The sequence below is a fragment of the Dipodomys merriami genome, unplaced genomic scaffold (assembly GCF_024711535.1).
Source record: "Dipodomys merriami isolate MVZ:Mamm:240054 unplaced genomic scaffold, mDipMer1.0.p SCAF_5, whole genome shotgun sequence".
Classification (NCBI taxonomy): domain Eukaryota; kingdom Metazoa; phylum Chordata; class Mammalia; order Rodentia; family Heteromyidae; genus Dipodomys; species Dipodomys merriami.
Window position 1 is genome coordinate 17,257,772 of NW_027206068.1, and position 27,717 is coordinate 17,285,488.

The 27,717-nt window shown below is 39.1% G+C and overlaps 1 protein-coding gene and 1 long non-coding RNA gene across 2 annotated transcripts in view; one reads left to right on the forward strand and one right to left on the reverse strand.

Moving 5' to 3' along the window:
• LOC138809530 (uncharacterized) overlaps positions 1-20,610 on the reverse strand; it is a 107,690-nt gene extending 87,080 nt beyond the window's left edge. Inside the window, exons 1-2 of the long non-coding RNA XR_011366888.1 lie at positions 20,495-20,610; positions 19,947-20,071 (exon numbers count right to left, since the gene is read on the reverse strand). This is a non-coding gene — a long non-coding RNA (uncharacterized lncRNA). The remainder of the gene's footprint in view (positions 1-19,946; positions 20,072-20,494) is intronic.
• Positions 20,611-25,686: 5,076 nt separating this feature from the next.
• LOC138810010 (sperm motility kinase Y-like) lies at positions 25,687-26,619 on the forward strand. Its single transcript, XM_069997219.1, has one exon. It carries the CDS (start codon positions 25,687-25,689, stop codon positions 26,617-26,619), a length of 933 nt encoding a protein of 310 aa, XP_069853320.1.
• The last annotated feature ends 1,098 nt before the right edge of the window (positions 26,620-27,717 follow it).

The following is a 27,717-nucleotide window of genomic DNA, read 5'->3' on the forward strand; positions in this document are numbered from 1 at the left end:
AAGCTGGAAGTGGAGCTGTGGATCAAGTGGTAGATCACTAGCCTTGAGCAAAATGAGCTGGAAAAGAGAGTGTGCGGCCCTGAGTTCAAGGCCCAGTACTATATACACACAAAAAGACAATCTTGTATTGGATCTACACTTAATCAGAATGTTCTGGCATTCTATAGGTTAGTACTGAAATATAAGTCACTTGAGTTACATTTCATGTAGATAGAAATTGCTATCTAAGAAATGGGACTTTGGTTGAAACAGAAGCAGCTTAGAATATATAATAATGAGCAATCCTAATGTACTTTAAGCTTGTCAGACTGGGTGTTTGACAAGTTTAACTACATCTCATATGTTGGTTTTGTCATTATTTAAGTGGAAAGAGTAATTTCCATCTGTACTGCTGCAAGAAAGAATGAAGAGACAAGAAATATTCTACCACCATATCTATCAGATACATCTAAATTGTTCATTAGAAGTCTCAAGTATTCTCTTACATCAAATCCTCATTCACCACCTGTCTATGAAAAATGGTTGAAAATTTGCTTTGGTGAGAAAATAAAGCACTACATGAAAGCAATGTTATTTGGATTATCAAAATCTATTTTGGTTTTTGTTACAAATAAAATTATTTTAAACTGAATTTCATGCCACTAGTGATTTAATCATGATCTTATTGATACAATTGTTCAATGCACCAATTATTTATTTTCTTAAAAATCCAGTCAGTGCCAAGGCCATCTACTTTAAGTTTTATAACTGCCTTTGTACTTTATAACTGAAGTACAGGTATTACATTAAATAAAATTTTAAAGTGTTTTAGAAGCTAAGTGTTAAACAAATATGGTCTGATTTGGCTAAGAGTCCAAAAATAAATGGTAAATGAAGAATTTGTTGTTGTGCATAGATTTGCTTTCATTAATGATCAAATTATTGAAGACTTACTGACAGGGAAATTTTATTAATATAATCCTCTTGCAAATGTAGGATTTAGCATAAAGCAATTAATGAAAATTAATTATCATCCATTCATAAATGGAGAATGTGTTATATAATAATTCTAAAGCTGTTTTGACCTTTGTTTCCCAAGGCAATGACAACTTTTGAAGCAATCAAAGTTTAAGCAATAATTATGTTAGTAATTGGGCCAGTTCCCATCCAGATTTTTTCCTGAGATTCCAAAGCTCTTGAGAGGACAATTGTCTCCTAGTGGGACAATTACAAAAGAAATTAATAATGCTAATAATTGTCTTATGTAATGCTATTCTAGAAACTTTCATGTTAAAAGGGAAAATTAATTTGAATGTGAAGAAACAATTATTGATTTTCTTTTTCAAGTTCTACCTGTCAAGAATTTGTAATTACAGCCAGGCACTAGTGGCTCATGTCTATAATCTCAGCTACTCAGGAGATGAAGATTTGAGGCTCATGGTTTGAAGCCAACCTGGACTGTAAAGTCCATGAGACTCTAATCTCCAATTAATCACCAAAAAACTGGAAGTGGAGCTGTGGTAGAGTGCTAACCTTGAGCAAAACAGCTCAGGGACAGTGTGTAAGCACTGAGTTCAAGCCCAGGACCGTCAAAATCATCATCATCATCAACATCATCATAATTATCATCATCATCATCATCATCATCATCATCTACAATTACTGCAACTTCATTGAAAAAAGTTCAGAACTCTACAGGAAAAAAAAAGATTTATGAGCTCTTTTCCTATTGAAAGGTTCTAGCTCAAGTTCCCTCTAACCGTTACACTGAGTAGATAAATGCTTGGTGTAGTAAAAATCTCTACTTAAGCAGTTCAGCATCACCATGGAAACATCTCCCCCTCAGAGAAATAATGAGATGGTAATGAAAACAGCTGCCACATAATGAACCTAGGCACAAACAGAGGCTGAGTTACTCATGCCAAAAAGTGAATGACAGGAAGGTCAAATAAATGGGGGTGGGTATGCTAAAGGAGTAACAGAAAGCCTGTGCATGGATATTAGGGCAAAGGGCAGTAAGAATTGCCTAATATTGTAATATTGAAATTGCCAGAGATTGGTTATTGCAAATTATGATACTGAATCTGTGACCGACAAATGAGATTTATAACTTTAATTTTAATTCTCTGAATTCAATCTAATATTCCATGTCTAATCCTTCAAACACAGTATCTGTGGCTTGATAATTTTGGATACTCTATTGCATGCTAGGATCAAGAGGACATGATACTATCCCTTAAAACACTCCCTGGTGAATAGAAATTAGATCCTTGCCTTGGAGATTGAGCTAGAGTCACACATTAGAACTGGGAGATAGAAACTGGGTGTATAGAACAAGAGAAACAATAAAACTTTTTCTTTTGGAGAAATTTACATCAAAAGACATAAAGTAAAAATATCTGGACCAACTAAGATAAAATATATGTTTACATATGAATGTATGTTACACGTGCACACACATAGAGTGGTCTAAAACCCTTCCTGCAATAGTTTGGATCTTGAATGTCCACCAGATATCCACATGTTAAAGGCAATGGTTGTGGGCCTTAAGTACTACAGGGAAGTGGAGGAGCCTGTCGAAGGCAGAAGGCCCTCGTGTGAGGAAGGTAAGTCATTTGTGGCATGCCCTTGAAGAGAATATCAGGACCCTGGCTTCTCTCTCCTTTTGCTTGCCAGAAGTCATGAGGTAACTTTTACTCTATTACACCATGATGCTCTGCCTTAGTATAAACCTAAATACTGGATCCACCTGTCCATAGACTGAATCTTAGAAACTATGAGCCAAAATAAACCTTTCCCCTCCTCCTTTAGTAGATTTATCTCAGGTATTTTATCACAGCAACAGAACCTGACATAGTTTCTTAAGGAGAAAATGGTTTTTGTTGATAGATTTAGATCAACCCCAGGAGACTATGGCTGTGATTTATCTAGTTACAAAAAGTAACCAGAAAAAATCATGATTTGTCTTAGATTTCATACAAACTAAGGGAAAAATTAGTTGTAGGATAAATATTCAAAAAACAGTGAAAGACATACAAATAATTGTATTATTATATTACACAACCTATGCTTTTTGATGTAAAAGTTTTACATTTGACTTCCTGCATTCACAGAGAGAGAGAGAGAGAGAGAGAGAGAGAGAGAGAGAGAGAGAGAGAGAGAGAGAGAGAGAGAGAGAGAGAGAGAGAGAGAGAGAACTAGTATAGAAACATAGAGAACTGTGGGTCATACAAAGCAGAACTGCCAGTGTTGGTGAGTTAAACTTTATTTTTTCCACGCATCTTTTCATTAATTTAACAGGACTTTAACAAATGTTGTTGAGGCCAGAAACTGTGCTTAGCAGAAAGATAGAGCCATCAGCAGGAAAGATATGTTCTTTGTCCTCATACATCTCCCAGTCTCAAGAGTTTAAGCCACAGGTGTAAGCTACTCTTCCAGGAAGCTGGCTATGAAAGTGAAAAATGGAAGTTGCTGCCAAGCAAAGTATCTATCTATCTATCTATCTGTCTATCTATCTATCTATCTATCTATCTCTAATCATCTATCTATACATCTATTACCTATATAGGTATGTTTTAAATATTTGACAGAGTTAAGAGTCTTGAGGACACAGAGGTTAAAAATACTGAAAGCCAGGTGCCTATGGTTCACATCTATAATCCTAGCTACTCAGGAGGCTGAGATCTGAGGATCTCAGTTAAAAGCCAGCCCAGGCAGGAAAGTCTGTGAGACTCTTATCTCCAATTAACCTCCAGAAAACTGGAATTGGCACTGTGGCTCAAGTGGTAGAGCACTAGCCTTGAGCTGAAGAGTGCAGGGACAGCACCCAAACCTGGAGTTCAAGACCCATGACCGACAAGATAGATAGATAGATAGATAGATAGATAGATAGATAGATAGATAGATAGATAGATAGATAGATAGATAGATAGATAGATAGACAGACAGACAGACAGACAGACAGACAGACAGATAGATAATAAAACACAACCCAGAAGAAAGAAGACTCTTGGAGTTGGTTTTTCTCAAACATGTCAATGCAAAGTTTGTGGTAGGTGTGAGAATAGAAGAAGCAGGAATAAACAGGGGCTCTAGCCTGCTTGCTTCTGTTCCTGCAGAAGATTTGAAGACACCTGCTGGAAAGAGCTGGAAGGCAGGAGAATAGTGAAAGTTTGGAATAGCCTGTGTGAAGTATGCAAGGCTGCTCAGTGGTTAAAATGGGTTGTTTCTTTGGATTTACAAAAGAACTTGTTTGCACTGTAGTTGCTCCACTGTAGCATGTAACTCCTAAATGTCTTCATCTGTAAAGTGAGGTTAATAATGAAGGCTATTGTGAGTTTTAAATGAGATAATGCTTGTAAAACACCCATCACAAGGAATATTTAACAAAAATTAACTTTTATTTTAGTAACACAGATGAAAGTACTGTCAGATTGCTAGCTATTTGGGGGAGAATTTATATCAATACAAGACGTTCTTAAGGGATTTTCACAGTACTAAAGACCAATTGAGATTGGACAGTCTATATTTGGAATGGTCTCATTCTATGCAGTTAGGCAGTAGTGTATAGCTGTGCTTTGCAGTCTGATTATAACAGAAAACTAACCAGACAAATGGTAAAACTGATGTCTAGTTGAGAGTTTGCAAGAAGGGATGGTCAAGGAACTTTTAAGAGTGCTAGTGAGGAATTTGTCATTCACTGTGAATGTATCGCACAGAAAGAAAGGTATGGAAAGTTAGATAAAAGTATAGGTATCAGAGGAAAGCAAAGTAACCTTAAAGAGGGAGAGAAGCACAGAGAAAGCTAGAAGAAGTCAATCTAAGAGTTGAAGAGGCAGTGGTTTGTGACAGTGAAGAGTAATAGCTCATAAGAGTCCCATGAATAACCTGGTCTGTCTAGAGGCAATGTGCCTTTGACATAAAGCTGTTTGAGATTTCAAAACATTGTCATAAAATCCCACATCATAAAGTCCAGATTCTAGTTGCTCCAGGTCAGTCTGCATTCTGTTCGCTATCTGCCTTGTATTCTACAGGCTTTCTTGGATGGCTTTGGACCGCAGCTTCTTCCCACTACAGTATTCATACTAGAAAATCTGCAAGTGTCCTCTTTTGGAATCCTGCCCCAAGATGCTAATCCAACCCTGTGTTTCACACTGCAGCATAGCTTTTCCTGGCATGTTTGATGACTTCCATATTCCAATTATTCCATACAAATTACAACACAAGTTACAACAGTGATAGACAGGCTGAGTATTCTCTACATGCTTGGTTACAAGGTGGGCATGGTTGTCCTTAGCTGCCAAGAGATTGATGTCACATACACAGAAAACCCTACATGGCAGCTACCAACTGTCACTCCAAAACCACAGCTGTAAGACAGGATGCACAGTGAGGACAAGAAATGATCATTTCTAAGAAAGTCATTCCTGTACTAAGTTGAAAATCCGAGGTTTATGCAGGAGAATAGAGGAATCCTGGGTCTCTGACTGCCGCCTCACATTCTGCAGCAGCAAATAATGCTCCCTAAGTGATGTGATAAAGCCCCTGCCTTCAGCAGCTGGCAGCAGAGAGCAGCATGTTTCTTCTACACAGACTCCACTCCTGCTAGCAGAGATCAGCGTGTTTCTTCTACACAGGCTCCACTCCTGTTAGGAGAGAGCAGTAAATTCTTCCCAGTAAATCTCTATCATGGTTTCAGAAACAATAAGAGTGACAACGCAACTTTAATCTTCACAAGCGTGAACGAATAAATAAATATTTGGATGAATCACCAAAGCTTCCTTTCCCTTCACAATCAGTGCACACCAGGCTTGGGAAGAGGAGATTGTTTCTTTGTCCCCCTTTTTTATTATTGTTACTATCACATAGTGATACAAAGGGGTTACAATTTCAGAAGTCAGGTCATGAGTATAATGTGTCTTGATCAATGTCACCACTTCTTTCATTCTCCCCCATTGACCCCTGATGTCCCGATCCTCAAGTTACATGGTTCATTTTTTACGCAATGTACGTTAGATAGAATGACTCCATTTTCTCACTGTTGCTTTTTCCATTCTTTTGCCTACTCACCTTGTCTGACCCCCAAAACATGTTTCTACTTCCTCCTACACCAGGCTTGTTTTGATTAACATCATGCCTGCTAATGGGATTTCCTGAATACTCTGCTTGAAGCCTGACTTAAGGTAGTTTCCCTATGTCTCTGAAAAGGTCATCGTTGGTGGCTGGGGAACATCTTCCTCTGACTGGCCTTGGTTAAGGTAGACAGGAAGCATGTCAACACTTTGTGACTCTGTGTGTATCAATAAGAAACACCTCTGCTGATGACAGGTATGGATGATGCAAGACACCAGCCATTAGCCAATGCATCAATTTGACACTTGTGCTTAGTAGGTTTAAACTGCAAAAGTCATTACTCAAATGTGTGAAATGTATAAAAATGCCATCCTGGTATCTTCAACTCATCTTCAAAATGTATTGTCTTTCAGACAGGTAGTTAAAAAAAAGAGAAGTATTTCCTCCTCCTCCTCCTCCTCTTCCTCCTCCTCCTCCTCCTCCTCTTCCTCCTCCTCCTCCTCCTCCTCCTCCCCCTCCCCCTCCCCCTCCTCCTCCTCCTCCTCTTTCTTCTCATCCTCTGTCTTCTCTAAATGTACTATTTCCCTTGGGATTTATTACCCTGATATATTTCTCTGTTGAGAGTAAGGAGAGGGAAAATTTGATCCCAAAACTTTGCTCTCATTAGATGTGTCTTGTTCCATCTGGCTCCCAGGCAGCATTTGCTGCATCTTCTTGCTTAGCTGTTAGGCACTGTAAGTGAGCATCTGCTGCTGAGACCCATGATGCCCAGCTGCGTCACTCAATCTCATGCACTAGGAAGGTATATGAACATCTAGTTTTAGGACTTTTTTTAGTCTCCCAGACTTCTCAGTTCATCTATTACCTTCCCTCTCCCTTCCCTCCCCCCCCCCCCCCCCCCCCCCGAGCTCAAGGGTATTTAGCTGCTCCCTCTTCCTAACTGGAATGAGTGGGCCTCTGTCTGTCTGTGAATGTGCCTTGGAAAGATCTTGAGGCTGTGTCCTATCTGCACCAACAGTCTTGCACAACATCTCAAACAGGGCTCAATTCTTTCATGGTTTTCTTTAATTCCTCCTTAACTGATTTGAATTTCCTAGCTAAGGCAGGATCTAAATCTTAGTCATGTTCCTTGCTTCTTGACAGTTGGCTGAGAATTTTTCTATCTCATGTCATAGTGATGAAAAATATGCCCTGGTAAATCCTCTTATTTTTGTCATTTCTAGTATAAACCAGTGATTCTCAAACTATATAAATTGTGACTCATTAGTCATTTATAAAATACATTTACTCTTGTTGAAGTGAAACAGAATCAAACAGAAAAGAAAATATACCTGTATCCCAAGAAAGGATAGATACTCTTTTGTAAAACTTGAATTTTGCATGTGCTTGTGACTATATTATCAATATGTAAAGTACATTTCTGAGTTAATGGAAAATACATAAATGGAAAATAAAAGTTTGAAAGACTCCAGTATAAACTTTTCTCAGTTCTCCAAATTGTAAGTTTTTTTTGTTGTTAAAAGCACTTGGGTTTGAACTTAGGGCTTCACTTTTGGTACTCTGTCACTTGAATCTCAGCACCATCCTTCCGTTTTGTTGGTTACATTGGAGACAAAGCCTAGCATTTTTTTCTAGCCTAGTTGTCCTCTAATGGTAATACTGCAGACTCCTGATTAGCTAGGATTAAAGGCTTGAGCCACTGGCAAGCAGTCAAGCTGTACCTTTCAAAATGCTACAATATTTTTCTCCTTTAAGGGGGGATAAGAAAACTATATGAAGTATATTTCATCAAATACATTATATGCAAGTTACAAATACCACAATGAAGCTCCTTTGCACAATTAATTTATAAAAATAATTTTTCAAATAAAATATTTTCTCCTTCAAATTGCTTGTACATGAGAGTATTTTGACATCTTTGGCTTTCATCATAAATTTTCAGAAATTAGTATTTGTTTTTAATTGTAAGCTTTATTTTATCTTTCTCTAATACATTAATAGCACTGACTAGTTAGATCATGATTCTTGTGACAAGAAGAAAAGATATTTTTTAAAAACCTGGCATAAAATCTTCATAAATTATACAATTAATGCTTTCAGAATGTATCCAACATTTAATACTCCAAATGAGTATAGATAAGAGGATTCCTAAAGATCTATGTATGTGAAACTCTGATCATTTTATATAATAATGCTTTCTAACATTTATTGAGCATGTATGTGGCTAGAATAAGAATAAGGAAATGAGTAAGAAATTTCTGCTCACATTCTATCTCAGTAGACAGACATAAACAGTTAACAATGCAGTAAGTGCCACTAATGTAATTCAGGGGAAGAATATCTATTCCAGTTGAATGCTAAAGATAAAATAGATATGTCACAGGACAGTTATGAGACAATGAAGAAAGGAAGTTTCTTCTTCCCAGAAAAAGGAATTGCAGTATGGAAAAAGCACATAAATGCCTGGTGCATGTTCAGGATAACTGGACAGAAGTTCGAGGCAGAAGTATTATAAGGTAAGGCTGAAAACAAAGATTAGGGGCAGATAAAACATGGAAAGTTCTTAAGTCTGGCAGTAATATAAATCATTGATTTTATTATCTGCATGAACCCAGGTTAAGACTCTGTACCAACTTCTGTAGGCAGGTAGGGAATCCAGTGAAAGTTTTCAAATAGAATATGATGTTTTGATAATTTTAGAATGATAATGACAGGGAGATTAGGGCAACGCCATACATATATGCCACATGAAGACAGTGAATGGAATAAAACCACAGGGTGGTGAATTACAGATAGGGAACAAAGAATTCAAGGGCTTTCCTGATGTTCCTAGTTTTTGTTGATGTGGAGGAAATTATGCAATACTGAAGATATGGCTCACAGAGAAAGGGCACAGGATCTTAAGAATAGTTTGGGTTAGCCAGGGGCCGGTGGCTCATGCTTGTAATCCTAGCTACTGAGGAGGCTGAGATTTGAGGATCACGGTTCAAAGCCAGCTGGGCCAGGAAAGTCTGTGAGATTCTTATCTCCAATAAACCACTAGAAAACCAGAAGTGGCGCTGTGTCTCAAGCGGTAGAGCGCTCGCCTTGAGCTGAAGAGCACAGGGACAGCGCCCAGACCCAGAGTTCAAGCCCCACAACCGACCAAAAAAAAAAAAAAGAATAGTTTGACGTAATGCCACGTGCCAGTGGCTCATGCCTGTAATCCTAGCTACTCAGGAGGCTGAAATCTGAGGATCGTGGTTCAAAGCCAGCCCAGGCAAAAAAGTCTATGAGATGCTTATCTCCAATTAACCACCAGTTTTTTCTGGAAGTAGTGTGGTGGTTCAAGTGGCAGGGCACTCACCTTGACCTGAAGAGCTCAGGGACAACGGTCAGGCCCAGAGTTCAAGCCCCACTACCAACAAAGCAAAAGACAAGAAAATAATAGCTTTGCACAAAGGGAAAGCCTTAGAAAAGTTATCAACTTGATTGGATTAAGAGATATCTAGGAGATTTGTAAGGCAAAGGTGTGTGTGTGTGTGTGTGTGTGTGTGTGAGAGAGAGAGAGAGAGAGAGAGAGAGAGAGAGAGAGAGAGAGAGAGAGAGAGACAGAGACAGAGACAGAGAGAGAGAGAGAGAGAGAGAGAGAGAGAGAGAGAGAGAGAGAGAGAGAGAGAGAGAGAGAGTGTCTACGAGGGTATTGCCAGAGACAATTAGGTCTTTTAGGCTCTGACCTAAGCAATAGCTTAACCCATTGGTGGATTCCAAATTTGAATCTGCTTTAGAATCAGGTGAACTGTGGATAGTGGAGCATGTTACTTTTCTCTGCTTCCTGTCTTCCATGTGGTGGGCAGCTCTGCTCCTTCACACCTTTCTATCTTGATGATCTGCCTCCCCACAGGCTCTAAACAATGGAACTAACCAGCCACAAACTAAACTTCTGAAATCTTCTGAGAAGGAGTAATTCTACTTAATTAGTATGTCATAATTACCTGGAGAGTTTAAGCAACAAATGACAATATAATGCATATCTATCATAAAGTTATTCCTTCTTCATGGGCCTTAATGAGCTCTGTCTGGCTTAACCAGATCGGAAGAATATATAACCTGGGTATAATATTGGTGGGCATGTATAAAGGTAATAAACATACTGAAGAATGAGGAAGTCTGTGGTACCTGGAATAGAGACAGGTAGTAGGTCTTTCTCGAACTCCAGCAACAGGCATCTCAAGTTTAAAAGAGAGAAAGCACTAAGGATGGATGTTGCCTGTACTGCTTTTGCAGTGTGAAGAAAGAATCCAATGATAACAAGAATAATGACTTGGGAACTGGAGGATATGGGGTGATGTGTGAAAATCCTATCAAGCAGCAGGTGGTCCGTGCACTAGATGACATATTGGGAGAGAAATGTAATGCCTGAGAGATACAAGCAGGGCAAAGGCTTTGTAGACCTATGGAAATGAAAAATTACCTAGTTTTAAAGTAGGAAGAGAAAGCTGGGCACCAGTGGCTCACGCCTGTAATCCTAGCTACTGCAGAGGCTGAGATCTGAGGATCACGGTTCAAAGCCAGCCCAGGCAGGAAAGTCTGTGAGACTCATATCTCCAAAAAATGACTAGAAAACCAGAAGTGGCACTGTGGCTCAAGTGATAGAGCACTTGCCTTGAGTTGAAGAGTGCAGGGACAGTGCCCAGGCCCAGAGTTCAAGCCCCACGACTAACCAAAAAAATAAAAAAATAAAAAAATAAAAATAAAGTAGGAAAAGAAACAAAAACAGGGCTCAGACCTAAGATTGTAGATATAATCAGTATAATGAATCTTGAAAGAAAATAGAAGCCTGTTACCAGCTGATTGAAAAGATCATGGAGAAAAGTGCTGATAGAGTACAGAGTTCAAGTAGCAGCCTGGTTCATATTTTGTAATCACTTGGGGAAGTTTAACAAATATTTTGTCTTGCCTAGCACTGGATCTATACCAATTAAAATCAGAACCTTTGTGGGTGGAACCTGAGCATTGGTCTTTGAAACAAAAGTTATCCAAGTATTCTAAGCACAAGTTGAGAAACTAGAGTGGTCACAGCTTTGGTTGTTGACTGCAATCACCTAGATTTAAAAAAAAAAAAATACCTTGAGTCCAGATTCTACCCCAGTAGAACGTGGTTTGTATGGAATTTGGGTGGAGAATCCAGGCTTTTATAAGCTGAAATGATTCTAACATTTAGCCAATGTAGAATCAAGGTCTAGAACTACACTACCATTTATGTTAGCTGCTACTTATATGTAAGTATAAGCATATGACATGTAGTTAATCTGAATTAAGATGAGAAATAGTTTTAAAATACAAACTGAATTTCGAACACTAACATTGAAAATAATGTTGTAAAATAGTCATTTCTAACTTTTATAAAATATATGTTGAATACATTGGCTATATTGGGTTAAAGAAAATAGATCACTACGATAAAATTTTATCCTTTTCTTTTTACTTATTATAATGTGGGTACAAGAAAATTTACAATGATATTCACACTTTATTTCCATTGGATAGAACTGGCTAAGAGCTTCTTATGTTTCTAACTGAAGACTAGATTGGTTCTAAGGACAACAGTTGAGCTGAGTCGGTGGTAGCCCAGTTATGAGGGAGAAACCGCTGTAGAAACTGAGATTCAGAGAACCTGATAACATTTGGCCCCAAATATCTTTCCAGTATACCCTTATTTAGTCATCCTGGTACTATATATTTTGTTTCATTTTGTGGCACCAAATGAAATTCTTCAAAATAGCCTTTATAAGGTAGCAAGCATTCTTTTTATCTTTACAAAAAAAAAAAAAAACAACTTTCTTTTCTGTCCATGATGGCACTTGAACTCAGGGCACTGTCCCTGAGCTTTTTCCATTCAAGAGTAGCGCTCTACTACTTTGAGCCACAACGTCACTTCCAGTTTTCTGGTAGTTAATTGGAGATAAGAATCTTACAGACTATCCTGCCCAGGCTGGCTTCAAACTGCGATCCTCAAATCTCAGCCTCCTTAGTAGCTAAGATTATAGGTGTGAGCCACCAGCACCTGGATCAAATTCTTCTTCTTCTATTTTTTTCTTTTAATATTAATAACTTGAACATAAACAAAGTATTAATTAAGCTAATTAAGCCAAACCCAAAAAACATAGACTGCATGGTTTCTCTTGTTTGTAATAACTAGAATATATCTAGGATATTCTGAGGAGAGGATCACAATGGCTCAATAGCTTTGTGCATATGACCATATAAAATGATGGTTATTGAAATGAATTCCCCCCCCCATATTGCTCTCCCCTTGGTATCCAAGGGAGAACTGTGGGGCTAATTCAAGATTGGACAGGTAGATAGGAAGTAGGGAAGGTGGGTACATACTGTACCTTGGAAAGAAGAAAGAATCTGAGTAGTTATACAGAGGGCTTTTAGAACGGAAAAAAGATACTGACTGTAAGTCTGAGTGGACCAGGAGGAGACAGTGGCAAGAGAAAATTATACTAAAAGGGCATCAAGGAGTTCATTTTGGCTGGGTGTAGTGGTGTACATTTATAGCCCTGGCTTTTTTAGGGAAGACTGAGGCAGGAAGATCATTTAAGCCCATTGTTGAGGATCTGCTCAAACATCCTAGTGAAATACCATTTCAAAAAATTTGAAAAGGCTGTCACTTCAAATTTTTGCCTGTTTCCAAAAAAGCCAAGGAACACAAGACTTCTCTTTTTTGTAGTTCCCGTAGTCTAATTAATACAAGAGTAATAAAGTTTAGTTAAACTCAATTAAATAGGCTTCTTCTTTCATTCATTCTTTTGTTCTCTTCCATTCTCTCTTTCTTTATGAAACAAGGTTTCGCAATACAGCAGGCTGGCTGAAAATTCATGATCTTCCAGTCTCATGTCTTCCAAGTATTAAGATTATGGGTATGAGCCACAATGGCTGGCTAAATGAGCTTTTAATCACCAAGATTTTTCCCAGGCAGAATAATAATTACTAACTGGAAAGTTCCTCTGAAAACTTGGCTAAAAATAGGTGCAAGTGGCTCACACCTGTGAATACTAGGATGAGATCTGAGGATCGTGGTTCCAGCCCAGGCAGCAAAGTTTGTGAGACTTTCTCCAATAAACTACTCAGAAAAAGCTGGGAGTGGTGCTGTGGTTCAAGTGGTAGAGAGCTAGTCTTGAGCACAAAGAGTCTCAGGGACAGTGCCCAGACCCACAGATCAAGTCCCAGGACAGGCAATAAATAAATAAATAAATAAATAAATAAATAAATAAATAAATAAATAAATAAATAAATAAATAACACCCCCCCAAAAGAAACTTGTGTAAAAAGAATATCCAACTTTGCTAGGTAGTGAGCAATCTGGGAGGGAAAAATCTAAGAATAAAATAGACTCCAGTAAAAAACTCCTAGGAATTGTAACCTTGATGACCATCATCTTTGAGTTGGATACTTTGGTGGGGAAAGGGAAATATTTGAGTTCACACTTTAGAATTTGCCCTGGCATTTCAGAGCCAAGAACAGTAAAATGGGTGTAGATATTCAAACCTAACTGGTAATATGGGGAGCCAATGATTTCTTTCTTAAAATTCCATTCTGTGTACCTTGAGAGAGAAGTTTCTATGTCTCCTTTCACTTACTCAAATGACACTGTTGATTGCTTAAAACCAGTTTTACCATGTGCCATACATAGCAAATGCAATACTCTCCTTTTGGATAAGAAAAAAAATTCTTCAGTAAGATGTTAAAAATAAATTAACCAGGTAAAGGGAGTTATGCAAAGACCAGCCCAAATAGATTTAAATTTATAGCTTATCCTAAGTGGATTATTGGGCAATAAACCTAAACAAGTCTCATATAACCTCTGTGACAAGACACAGATCTGACAGAAAATTTGACAATAAAAGAAATCCCCAAGCTCATAGTTGCAATGTGCTTAGTCAATAGTTTCAGAATACTTTTTTGTAGGTAATTTAGATCCTTACTGATATAGGAGCCTTGGTCTTCTTAGTAGTATAAACCAAGATCAACCTCCTAGAACAACTATATCAACTAATTTCTACTTTCTGGATCCCAGAAATATCTCTTTGTTATTATTATTATCTATTATTATCTAGTATCTATTTATAATCTCTTTTCAGCACTGGTTTCATTTACTAAGATAGTCTTTCTAAAAAAGAATAATTTTATTAAATCCAAATATTTTTTGACTGTGAATTTAACAGTATTTCCTTTGATGGGAACTAATTTCTTTTGATAACTTTAGCAAAGTAGCAGGATACAAAATTTGCCCACAAAAATTAATAGTCATTTCATATATATATATATATATATATATGTATACACAGTGTGTGTATATATATGTATATATATATATATATATGTATACACAGTGTGTGTGTATATATATGTATATATATATACACACACGCAGAGAGGGCAATCATGAAAACTCCATTTGCAATAGGCTCAAAAAAATCTGAGAATAAAACTAACCAAGGAAGCAAAAGACCTTTAAAGCAAAAACTACAAAAATCTGAAGAAAGAAACCAAAACAACATCATGAAATGGAAAGATCTTCTATGTTCATGGATAGGTAGAATTAATATTGTGAAAATGGCCATAATGCCAAAGATTATCTACAAATATAATGAAATCCCAATGAAATTTGTTACCAAGATAGAGAAAACAATCCAAAATTCATATAGAATGACAAAAAAGCTCAAATAGCCAAAACAATTCTAGACAAAAAAAAGCAATGCAGGTGGTATTCCAATCCCAGATCTTAAGCTGTACTACAGAGCTATAACAACAAAAACAGCTTTTTAGGGAAAAATAGACAGGAAGATTAATAGAACAGACTAGGCAACCTGGAAATAAAACCACATACTTAGTTTTCTGATATTTGATAAGTGAGCCAAAGCCAGTTTGTGAAAAATAACTGGTGTTATTCAATGATTGGTGTTGGGAAAAATGGGCACCCATATGCAGTAAACTAAAAGCACATCCCCAATATGTAAATGTACTAATCTCAACTCAAAGTGGATCAAACACCGCAACATCAGACCAGAAACTTTTAAATTACTGCAAGAGAAAAAACACTAGAACATATAGACACAGGCAGAAACTTTTTGAAAAGGTCTCAGGGGCTCAGCACATAGGAGAAAGACTTGACAAATAGGAAGAAAACAAAATGAAGTTTCTGCACAGCAAAGGAAATAGTTACTAAATTAGAAAGACAGCCAACAGACTAGGGGAAGATCTTTACCAGCAATACATGCAACAAAGGCCTCATATCCAGAATATACAAGGAGCTCAAGAAACTAACCCCTCTCAAATTAATAAATCAAACACTAAATGAAAAAAGAAGCTAAGGAGAGACTTCTCAGAGGAAGAGGCAAGAATGGCAAAGAATCATATGAGGAAATGCTCAATATCCCCTGGCCATAAAAGGAATGCAAATCAGGGCTGGGAAGGTGGCTTAGTGGTAGAGGGCTTGCATGCCTGAGGCCCTGGGTTCGATTCCTCAGCACTACATAAGCAAAAAGAAAAAAGCCGGAAGTGGCGCTGTGCCTCAAGGGGTAGAGTGCTAGCCTTGAGCTGAAGAGCTGAGGGACAGCGCCCAGGCCCAGAGTTCAGGCCCCACAACCAGACCCCCCCCCAAAAAAAAGGAATGCAAATCAAAACAACTCTGAGATTCCATCTCACCCCAGTTAGATTGGCCATGGGCCTTGAACTCAGGACATGAAAGCTGTTCCTGAGCTTAGTGCTCAAAGCTAGTGCTCTAATGGAGTCACAGCCATACTTCTATTTTTCTAGTGATTAATTGCAGATAAGAGTCTCAAAGACTGGCTTTGAACCTCAATCCTCATATCTCAGCCTCTTGAGTAGCTAGAATTACAGGTGTGAGCTACCAGTACCCTATTTTATATATATATATATATATATATATATATATAAACCATACAAATCTAGCATTAGACTTGGGCTTTGGCCCAGATGTATTACAAAAATCTATGACATCTTCTAAATAACTTTTAGCAAAACAATGTGACTTTCATTTATAATCCTTACTTACATTTTATGTGGGGAGTGTGTGTGTGTGTGTGTGTGTGTGTGAGAGAGAGAGAGAGAGAGAGAGAGAGAGAGACAGTCCTGGGACTTGAACTTCAAAGCCTGGGCACTGTCTTTGAGCTTTTTGCTCAAAGCTAGAACTCTATCACTTGAGCCACAGCTCCACTTCCAGTATTGGGTTTTTTCTTTTTGTTGTTGTTGTTGTTTTTATATTGGCAGTTGATTGTGGATAAGAGTCTCACGGACCTTCTGGCTTTGAACCGTGATGTTCATATCTAATCCTCCTTACCTATGATTACAGGGGTAAGCCACTGGTAACTAGCTTCTTGTAGTTTTTAAATATTATTTTATTGGTACATAATATTTTTGTGCTAGTTCTGGGGCTTGAACTCAGAGACTGAGCATTGTCCCTGAGCTTTTTATGCTCAAGGCTAGTACTCTACCACTTGAGCCACAGCTCCACTTCTAGCTTTCTTAGTGCTTAGAAATAAGAGTTTCACCCATTTTCCTGCCAAGATTTGCTTAGGACCACAATTGCTCATTATATCTCAGTCTCCTGAGAAGCTAGGATCACAGGCCTGAGCCACTGGTACTGGACATGAACAATTTAACTTTTTGTTTTGCAAAGTCTTTACATAGGTTTAAGTCTCCAATTCATTTATTTCTGATCTAAATTTCATTATTTCTACTGGTTTGAGGTTTGGCTTGTCCTTGGTTTTCTAGGAGCTTGAGGTGCATCATTAGAATATTAATTGAGAATTCTCTAGTTTGTTGATGTAGGCACTAATAGCTATAAAGTTTCCTCTGACTTTTGCCTTGGCATGATCCAGAGGTTCTGGTATGTTGTGTGTTCATTTTCATTGGACTCCAGAAACTACTAGATTTCCCTTCTTATCTAAAAGAATGAAGTATTGCAATAATTTATTTGCAAAATTCATCTAATGTTATATGATCAAGAGCCCAAGAGCAACACTGAACAGAACAGGTTACCCCAACCTGTCCCACATTTGCTTCAAATAACCCTTGATGACTGGCAAGGGATTTTTCTCAAAGCTAAACACTACTGGGATCTTTAACTGGTTTTTACTGTGAGTTTATACCTTTCCAGGTGGTTTGAGGCCTATCTCATTCAAACTAAAATGTGGGTTTTTTTTTTTTTTTGCTAAAAGAGATCATTTCAACTTATTTATAAGCAGTGTTTCCATCATTAATTAAGAGTGACAGCAAGCCTAGTGCCAGTGGTTCACGCCTGTAATCCTGGCTACTCAGGAGGCTGAGATCTGAGGATTGCAGTTCAAAGCCAGCCAGGGCAGGAATGTCTGCGAGACTCTTATCTTCAATAAACCACTCAGAAAACCAGGAGTGGCGCTGGGGGCTCAAGTGGTAGAGCACTTGCCTTGAGCTGAAGAGCTGAGGAATAGCACTCAGGTCCATAGTTCAAGCTCCACAACCAAAAAAAAAGTGACAGCAGACCTCCATTCATGAAAGAAGTTAATCAACAAGTAAATAAAATCTTTGATATTAAATAGAAACTTCATTGGCCATGGAGATATTAATCTACCAGAATAACTAGAAACACTAAACCACACAATCAGAAGTCCTATAGACAGTCTAGGTCAGAAAACACCATGAAGTGGGATAAGACACTCCAGTTGCTCTTTCCCACATAGAATGGGTCCCCAGAAAGTGGACATAGGTTTAACTACTATGAAATGTGGTTAAATGTGGGTGCAAGGACCCATCCCTGACTTTCACATCTGAGGTAAAAATAGGACCATTAAAAAAGAAACAAAAACCAAACAATATGTATAAGAAATCATTCAAACCTTATCACTGATCCTAAGTATCCTTCTTCCTATCCTCTACCACACCAAGTGAGCACATCTCCTTCATCTCCTCAGGACAACAGATAACTACTTCAGGAAATTTGGAAAATAGAACACTTTCAAAAACCCACTGAAAAAAATGAATAGCATCTCACGAATGGTTCTGGACCACACTTGTCTTGTTAAAACAATTAGAATCAAGCCATGAATGACTCACAAAGGTGCCTCTGGGAGGTAACTTCATCAAAACAGATCCAATAATCAGAAAACCAAGGTTTATTTAGGGAAAAGACATCGTGAGGGTCATTTTAGGATGATTAATTTGCTTATATTCTTACATACTCACTTCAGAAAGGAAGGATAACACAAGGTTCCATACTGCTTAAAGACTGGCTACTTGAATGCAGTGCTTGATTTGTTTTGAATATGCTGTGGTAGATAATTAAGTGGTTCATCTACAGACTAGCTGAGCAAGTAGAAGTATGGTTTTTTTGCTAATATATCCTCTTGTATATATATAAATATTATATTTTGGCAAGGAGTTACGTAAGATTAGAAAATAAGTTATTTGGTAACCAATCGCATGGAGCATGGCACAATCAGTCTGTATAGCTTGTTGGTTGAGTCACAGACAAGTTACCACCTCTGGGATATTCTAGACTGACATACATTAGGGGTCCTTCTAGCAACTACCTCATCAAGCCTAGGGATGTTGCTAGGCCTCCTGTAGGTATGCATTGAGGAGGTCCTGTCTCCAAAACCAATTAACAGGGTGTAATGGAATCTGTTCTGTCAGCAAAGAAGAACGAAAATGAAAAGACAAAGTAGTAAACGAGCACATTCAGGAAAACATCGATGAGATCCTGGAACTGGACTTGGAATAACACAAGTTCATCTTCGAAGAAACATCATTTAGCTGACTTGTACTCTCCTAAAAAGCAACCTTCACCTATGATGTCTCCTGCTGTGGACTGGATGAGTGTGCTCAAGGCTACGTGTTGGATTCCTAATCAAGAAACACGGTAAGATACTGGAAGACAATGAGCCATCCATGTAGTTTTACAAAATGGTCTCCAGTCTCCCTAGAGGGGACTATGACTGATAGAAAAGTCATGTGGCAGGACCTGAAGTCATCTGAACTGTCTGCAGTTTTAGTAAAGTTTGCTATGCACCTAACTTGCTTAGAGATACAGTAGAGTAGCAGAACACCTCCTTACTTCCTACTCATTTCTGAGAAGCAGAGTACCTAACTCAAATATTTTAGAGCCTGGACCTGAGCTCCTAGTGTGGGATAGGATACTAGCTCCAATTCTGAGGAGACACTCAAAAAATAATACAAGAGGCACTTTTCATTTTACTCCATCAGAAGAGAATTTAATCTCAGACAAAGCCTCAAGAGAAAACTAGCCAAAGCACACATTAGGTTGAGGTTACTCCCCTCCCCCATTATCCCTGTCCTGCCCAGAGCTGTCCCTGTGCTGTGCCAGAGAACCTTCCTCTCACATCACAATTGCTCTATTTCACAGCTCATCTCATGATTCACTCCTCATTCACAACTCAGTGTTGGGGCTGCACATCCTGGGAGATAGGAAGAATGTGTGTTCATATCTCCAAGATGATGATGCCACCCATAATAGTGCCTCTGCCATAAATTCCTGTGTGCATTCATTGTTGAAAATCCCAATTTAAAAGTAGACATGTGCCAAACAGGTAGATATGCTTGTAAGAGGGGGACAGTTGAAGACATGTTCAAATCTTATGGTAAATGTAAAAAAAAGTGTCAAACTATTTTAATAAAAGATGTTCTTTGAGCCCTCCAGTGCCAGATATCATAATTCAAATATGTGGTATGGCCATGTTTTAAGTGCAAAGGGTCACACTTGCACACACTATAACAAAACCTTTAACCAGTGACTTTTCACCAACAGATATTGATGGCTCACAGCAGGTCCAAAGTCAAGGCCAGAATCCTGCTTTTTTGATCAGAGATAACATCTCTTCACTGACCTTGCATGGCTGGGAAGTGGTCTTTGTCTCCATAAATGCTCTAATTCCATTCCAAACTGTCTGAAGTACAGTAATACATCACTCCTGGCATAATTATGATGAGGGTGGGGTTTCCACAGGTGAATCTGGGGGACATAGACATCCAGAACATATCAGAGCCTCCTGGTAGGAAGCCACAAGAACAAAGTGTTCTTCATTTTCTCAGACCCTGAGAATGTCACAAACCCAAGCCTCATCCCTCGAACTCACCACAATTCTCTAAGTTCTATTCTTCCTAAGTAAGCATCCTACCTGAAATAGGGAAATTATAGTCTCAAAGGCCCCACAAAGGACCAAACTACATCCCCCAAACTTAACTCTAGTGTCTATTTAAGTAAGATCTCTACTGAGGATAGGTGAGCTATAGCCAATCAGAACTCACACAGGTCTAAGACACTCTCTCTTAGCCAAGCTCCATCCCTAGAGTCTATTCTCTTTACCTAAGGACCCTGCTCCACATAGGAGAGCTAAAGACTACCAGCACCCACAGACTGAGCCACACCTCTTACCAGAACCTTCTTCTCCCTGTGCTCTCTTCTCTCTCAATCCAGACACTGCACCATAATCACAGTGGAGATTATCTCAACATGAAAGCAGCTTTTCAGGTAGCTGCAGATGGACTTCCTATGACTAGCAGGAGGGGTTCTTTTCAGTTAACTGACATTCTGAGATCCCTTGGTTGTGTGTGACTTGGAGAGACAGAGAAGAACCACAGAGGGCTGCAGTAATGTGTCTTTCCACTCAGTGTGTTCATCTTTAAGTCAGTGTCAGCTTCTTGCTCTGCCTTCCTCACAGGGAATATAGAATCCAGGATAAAAAAGCATTTTAAGGTGAAGACTAGTCAGGGAATGGTTTAGGCCCTGTCTCACATGTTTAAAGCCCTGGATCTCATCCTTATGACTCAAGTCAAAGCTGCTAACTGCATGCAATAGGTGTCTTAATATATTACTATTTATGGGTTTAAGTCACATGAGTTGCTTATTAGGTAGAAAAGAAAAAGAGGCCTAGTGTATATAAACATCCATAATTGAACCATTCCCAGAATTCTTTATTCATACATCTAAGGAACACCTCTAAGGAAGATGAAATTCCCACTTTTTCAATCCCACTTTTTCAGGGTAGAGCTTTAGATAAAAATAAATTCCTCAATCTTTGTGTTGTCATTATTCATTCATTTCTGAGGGAGCCAGATGCTGGAATGTCTACTGTTGAAAAGATTTGAGGTGTGGTAATTAGTATGTTCAAGGCTGAATAGATTGACCTACATCTCTCTGGCTTCCCTTGCTTTTGATGAGAAAATTAATAATAATCTTCTAGGAACTCCTGAAGAGCATCTTTGGATCAGCTAGGTAGATAAATTTTCATAGTGAACTTTAGTGTATGCTCTAAATGTCCTATCAAATGAGTATTTGACCTCCATCTGAACTGAATGCAACAATGTGTTCAGGTAACCCTCATTCTAACTAAAGATAATGGCCATATTAAAGCAGAAATAATAAGTATACTGAAAGGTATCACAGATTTGGGGTTTGATGAAATGTTTGACCATAGGGTCTCATATTTACTAAGCTCGTCCTTTAACACTGAGTCATTCTTCCAGCCATTTCTGTGCTGGTGATTTTTTGAGAAAAAGACTTGCTTCTGTTGTGGCAAAGCCCTGGACTTTCATCCTATTTTTTACTTGCCATCATGGTTGGAATGAGAGTCATTCACTACAATGCCAAGTTCCTCCCTTGACATGGACTCTTTTAGACTATATTGCCTAGGCTGGTTTCAAACTGCAATCTACTCTTAGAACAGAAAAACAAAAGCACCATGCCTATGTGCCTCTTAGCGTGTGTGTGTGTGTGTGTGTGTGTGTATGTGTGTGTGTGTGTGTGTGTGTATTATATATATATAGTGCATAAATATGTTTATACACATATATCAAAACAAACGCCAAGATATGGAAATGAGAGCTCTTTATTTTTAATTTTTATTTTTGATGATTCTGTCTTCTTTTTTATGTATGGTGTATTCACATATCTATCTTCAGAAGGGTGATAGGGAGGGTACAGAACTCAAGGGAAAAAGGGTGAAAAAGTACAGTGGTGGAATTCACTGGACATGAATGAAAGTGAGTTGTGAACTATACAACTCATGGGTAGAGATGGGAGAGAGGGACTGTGAGAACGTAAGGGAAGGGAAGACACTGTACCAAAGGAAATTTACTGAATACCTGACTCATGTAATTGTAACCCCTCTGTATATCACCTCTATAAAAATAAATTTATTATAAAAAGTAAAAAAGTTTACATTCCCACCAACAATACAGTAGGGTTCCCTTCTGGCCACATCCCCCCCCCAGCATCTATTGTTTATTAGAGTTCTTGATTATAGCTATTCTAACTGGGGTGAGGTGGAATTTCAATGCTGTTTTGATTTGCATTTCTTTTATGGCTAGAGAGGTTAAGCATTTCTTCATGTGTCTATTGTCCATTCTTATTTCCTCTTCAAAGAAGTTACTCTTTAAGTCTTTAGCCCACTTATTTATTGGGCAGTTGTTTCTTTGAGGATTTGTTGCTGGGGGATTTAATTTTTTGAGTTCCAGTTATATTTTAGATATGAGAACCTTGTCTGTTGTATGGCTAGTGAAGATCTTCTCCCTATCCATGGGCTTCCTATTGATCTTGGTAGCTATGTCCTTTGCCATGCAGAAGCTCTGCAATTTCATGCAATCCCATTTGTCCAACCTTTCTTTGATTTGTTATGTTTCTGGGTCTCTATTAAGAAAATTTTGGCCTGTGCCAAGGAGACCTAGGGTTTCTCCTATTCTGTTCTGTAATGTTTTCAGAGTGTCTGCTCTGACTCCAAGGTCTTTGATCCATTTGGAGTTGATTCTGGTGCAGAATGATATATAAGGATCTAGATTTAGTTTTCTTTTTTGGGGGGGGGTTCCGGTCGTGGGGCCTGAACTCTGGGCCTGGGCGCTGTCCCTCAGCTCTTCAGCTCAAGGCTAGTGCTCTACCACTTGAGCCACAGTGCCACTTCTGGCTTTTTTCTTTTTGCTTATGTGGTGCTGAGGAATCAAACCCAGGCTTCATGCATGCAAGGCAAGCGCCCTACCACTGAGCTACCTTCCCAGGACTAGATTTAGTTTTCTACAGGTGATTATCCAATTTTACCAGCACCGTTTACTGAAGAGGCTGTCTTTCTTCCATTCTATTTTTTTAGCTCCCTTATCAAAGATTAGGTGGCTATAGGTCTGTGGTTTCATTTCTGGGTTTTCAATTCTATTCCATTGGTCCTGAGGTCTCTTCGTGTGCTAGTACCAAGCTGTTTTGATTACTATGGCTTTGTAGAAGAGTTTGAAATTTGGTATTAATATTCCTCCAGCACAGTCCTTTCTGTTAAGGATTATTTTTGCTATTCGGGTCTTTTATTGTTCCATATGAATTTTTGGATTGCCTCTTCTATTTCCTTGAAGAATGAGGTTGGAATATTGATAGGTATCTGCATTGTTGGGAGTGTAAACTTGTTCAACCACTTTGGAAAGTAGTGTGGAGGTTCCTCAAAAGACTCCACATAGAGCTCCCCTATGACCAGCAATCCCACTTTTGGGCATTTACCCAAATGATCACAAACAAGACCATATTAAAACTACCAGCACAACTATATTTAATGCAGCATTATTTACCATAGCTAAAATATGGAACCAACCCAGATGCCCTCAATAGATGGATGGATCAAGAAAATGTGAGATATATATATATATATATATATATATATATATATATATATATATATATATGTGCCTCCATCAGAAAGAATGAATGACATTGCCCCATTTGTTAGGAAATGGAAAGACTTGGAAAAAATTATATTAAGCAAAGTAAGCCAGGCCCAAAGAAACATAGGTCCCATGGTTTCCCTTATTTGCAATAACTAGTATATGTCTGGGGCAAGCAGAAAAGGTCAGATAAGATTATGTTAAGCGAAATGAACCCCAAGATAGGAACACAAGTGGTTTTTTTTCTTTCTTGCTATTGTTTCTAACATATTTATAAGGTACCATATGGTTCTCTTGTTGCTTTGTATGTCCCTCCCTCACGGTATAACCCCTGTTTTCACTGCATTCTATGTTGGTATAATTTAGGAAGGGAAAGGGAAAAAATTGTTTAAATAGAGATACAGGTTGACCTATTGCAACAATGAGATGTACAAGATGCTATGTTGAAAAACAAACTTTACAATTGAGGCGGGGGGGGGGAGTGTATTTGAGGAGGTGGGACAGAAGGGATGGTAGGGGAAAAACAAAGGAAGAGCCAACAATGCTGGCTAAGAAATGTATTCATTACCTTGCTCATGTAACTGTAACCCTCTGTACAGTATTTTCATACACAAAAAAACTTATTTAAAAAACAGTAAAAAAGTGAAACCAACCTGCAGTCTTTCCATTCCATTCTGTAAGTTAGGCTTACAGATATGAGCACTGGTACTCTGACTAGATTGTAATAAATAAAAATTATGAAATATCAATCTAATAACCACCTAAGAAAACTTCTAGTGTCATGATTAACTCCAAGTGTCTTGTAAGCATATGGCTAAGGCCTGTAATCCTAGCTAAGTAGGAGGCTGATATGTAAGGATGCCAATTCAAAGGCTAGAAAGTCCCTGAGATTATTATCTCCCATGTAACCAAGAAAATAGAATTTTGGCTATGTAGAGTACAAGTTTTGAGTATGAAAGCTAAGGGACAGTGCCCAGCCCCTAAGTTCAAGCCACAATATAGGCACATACATAAAATAAGTGTCTTAGGCTGGGCACTGGTGGTTTATACTTGTAATCCTGGCTACTCAGGAGGCTGAGATCTGAGGATCAAGGTCAAAGGCCACCTGGACAGAAAAGCCCATAAGACTTTTATCTCTAACTATCCACTCAGAAAACTGGAAGTGGAGCTGTGGCTCAAAGTGGTAGAGCACTAGCCTTGAGCTGAAGAGCTGAGGGACAGCGCCCAGGCCCAGAGTTCAAACCCCATGTCTGATAAAAAAATTTTTTTTAATTTAAAAATTACAAAACTAAACGGTTGTCCTGTAGTCCAAGAACTGAGATAACCACCGTGGATGATGCCCAGGTGGGTTGGAGTTCACAGCACCTCTGACATCAGAGAAGCCATTATGAGGTAATAATAATGTTTATATATATATATATATATATATATGTAAATTGGTTGTTGATGGACTCATATAGCTAGATTGTTGGGAGGTAGAGTTGGTTCGCTCATTTGTGATTTGTCTGGTTTGTGAATTTAGTTTGTAGATTTGGCTTTGAATTGCTTAGTTCGATTTATTCCCCCCCCCCTTTTTGCATTATTGTTTTTTCTCTTATTTTTAATTTTTTTCCTTTTACTTTATTTCTTTTACATCCGCTTTACTTTTACTTTTGTATTTTTACTTTTTTGGTTTTTATCTAGATAGCATTTTTGGTTTTTATTTACTTACTCATTCTTCAGTTACATAGATTTGCATTATTTTACATAATATTTGCATTTTATTATATATTCTATTGTTATTATATAGTCATATGTTATAGAATTATATATAACTATTTCTTTTACATATTTACATATTATACTTTAATTCACATTTTATTGCAATTATTATATTTCACTATACTTATTTTTACTTGTTCCTCTAACTTTCCCTGAATAGTATAGTAGGGCATGACTAGTGAGAGTAGAGAGGCGAGGTCTCAGCAGGGCCTTGAGGCCAGCTCTTCAGATGAGGAGCTCCTCAGGGATCACTACCAGGTGCTGAGAACCATCAGACATGGGGGATTCGCCCTCATCAAATTAGCCAAGCACCTGCTCACGGACACCCTGGTGGAGGTGAAGGTCCTCAATAAGAAGGAAAACCCCTTCTTTGCCACCGAAGTGGACATTTTTAAGTCTTTAGACCACCCAAATGTGGTAAAATTACTTGAAATTATAGAAACAGAACAGTGGTTGTATTTTGTGATGGAGTACCTCGAGGGAGGAGACCTAGTAGATTACCTCCAAGAGGCCGGCAGGATGGAGGAGGAGGAGGCCAGGCCTCTGTTTAAACAAATCCTCAGTGCAGTCAAATACTGCCATGACAACCGCATTGCCCACCGCCATATCAAGTTAGAAAATATCTTGCTAGACCAAAAGGGCAAAGCTAAATTGTGTGACTTCGGGGTAAGTACACGGTTCACACCTGGGGAGGAGCTGGATTGCGAATGTGGAACAGTGTCCTTGTGGCCCCCCGAGCTGTTCTTGCACCAGAAATACCAAGGCCCCAAAATGGACGTTTGGAGTCTAGGCATAGAAGTATATTGTATAGTGATGGGCAAGTTGCCTTTTAGAAGGGAGAGCTCAGCTAATTTGAAAAGACAAGTATTGAATGGCCCATTCCCAATTCGAAAAACCTTCTCCCAAGAACTGAGAGGCCTCTTCGCTTTTCTATTAACGGCGAAAATTGAGCAGAGGCCCTCATTGGGGCAAGTAATGAAGCACCCCTGGTTCAGAAAAACCGAGCCATTTGCACCAACTCCCAGCCAGACTGTCTCGAAGGAACCAGACCCTGCCATCTCAGACATCACGTATGACTTGGGATATGACTCATCTGAGGTGTGAGCAGCCCTGTCAGGCAGGACATACAACGGTGCCCGGGCAACATATTTCCTGCTGCTGGAGCAGAAGGACCAAGGGCACGACCTCACCCGCTGTATGAGGCACTCGGTTCCTGGGCCTCCACAATGCCCCGTGCGTGTGTACTCATCCTCCTCTGTTACCCCCAAGACAGCCTGTCCTTCTGCTTGTCACACTACCACCTGCCTGCCCGCTGAGCAGCAGAAGCAGGAGAGAGGCCAGAAAGGCACCACCTTTATGTGTTTTCCCCGCCACCTCTGCAACCCCTGTAGAAGGGGCACAGAAGGACAGACGGGGGACAAGCAGCCACTTCCGGCTCCAGCAGCAGCAGGAAACTCCTGGGGCAGCGAAGGGGAGATAGAGGGCGGCAGCAGCAGCAGCCCCACTCCCACTTAGCCAACTCAATGGCTTGACCTGCCCTCCCACAGAGCAGGAGTCCCAAGAGAGCAGCCAGAACTGCCCCAGAGCTGAATCTCTCCCACCTATACTTTACAACTCATGGACATGTGGCACACAGGCGGAGACGGAGAGCAGTTCACCTGTCCCATATCGAAAAGATCCAATAGTCTACTGGACAGGCAAGGAGGAGGAGGACAGGAGGAGAGCAGCAACTTGCCCCAAAGCCCAGCAACAACAGAAAACACATTAAAGGGCACAAAAAAGGCAGAAGAGGAAGAGAAAGAAGAGGATGGTGAGGAGGAGGAGGAGAAGAAGTGCAAGTTACCCCCCAGGCCCAGGAGCTGCCAAAACCACCCTCCAGGGCACAATGGGGGAGATGAAGGGCAGCACACCTCCTCTCCTGAGTCCAGAGGTTGCATCTTCTCAGCCCACTGATTTCATCAGACCCCCAACAAATAATGAAGCCAGGGGCTGGAAGAGGCTGAAAAAGAGAATTGGAAAGTACTTAAGATTCTGTTGCCTGCCTTGGTAAGAGAACCCCCAAAGGAAGTAATTCCTCCTCTCTGAATGGAGAACAGCATTGAGGCCTGTAAACAAGCCACTGAGCTGTGCTCTGTGTTTTATCTATGCTTCAAGGAAATCCTTGTAGCTCATCAACCCTGGGAGGGAGATGGGGAGGTGAAA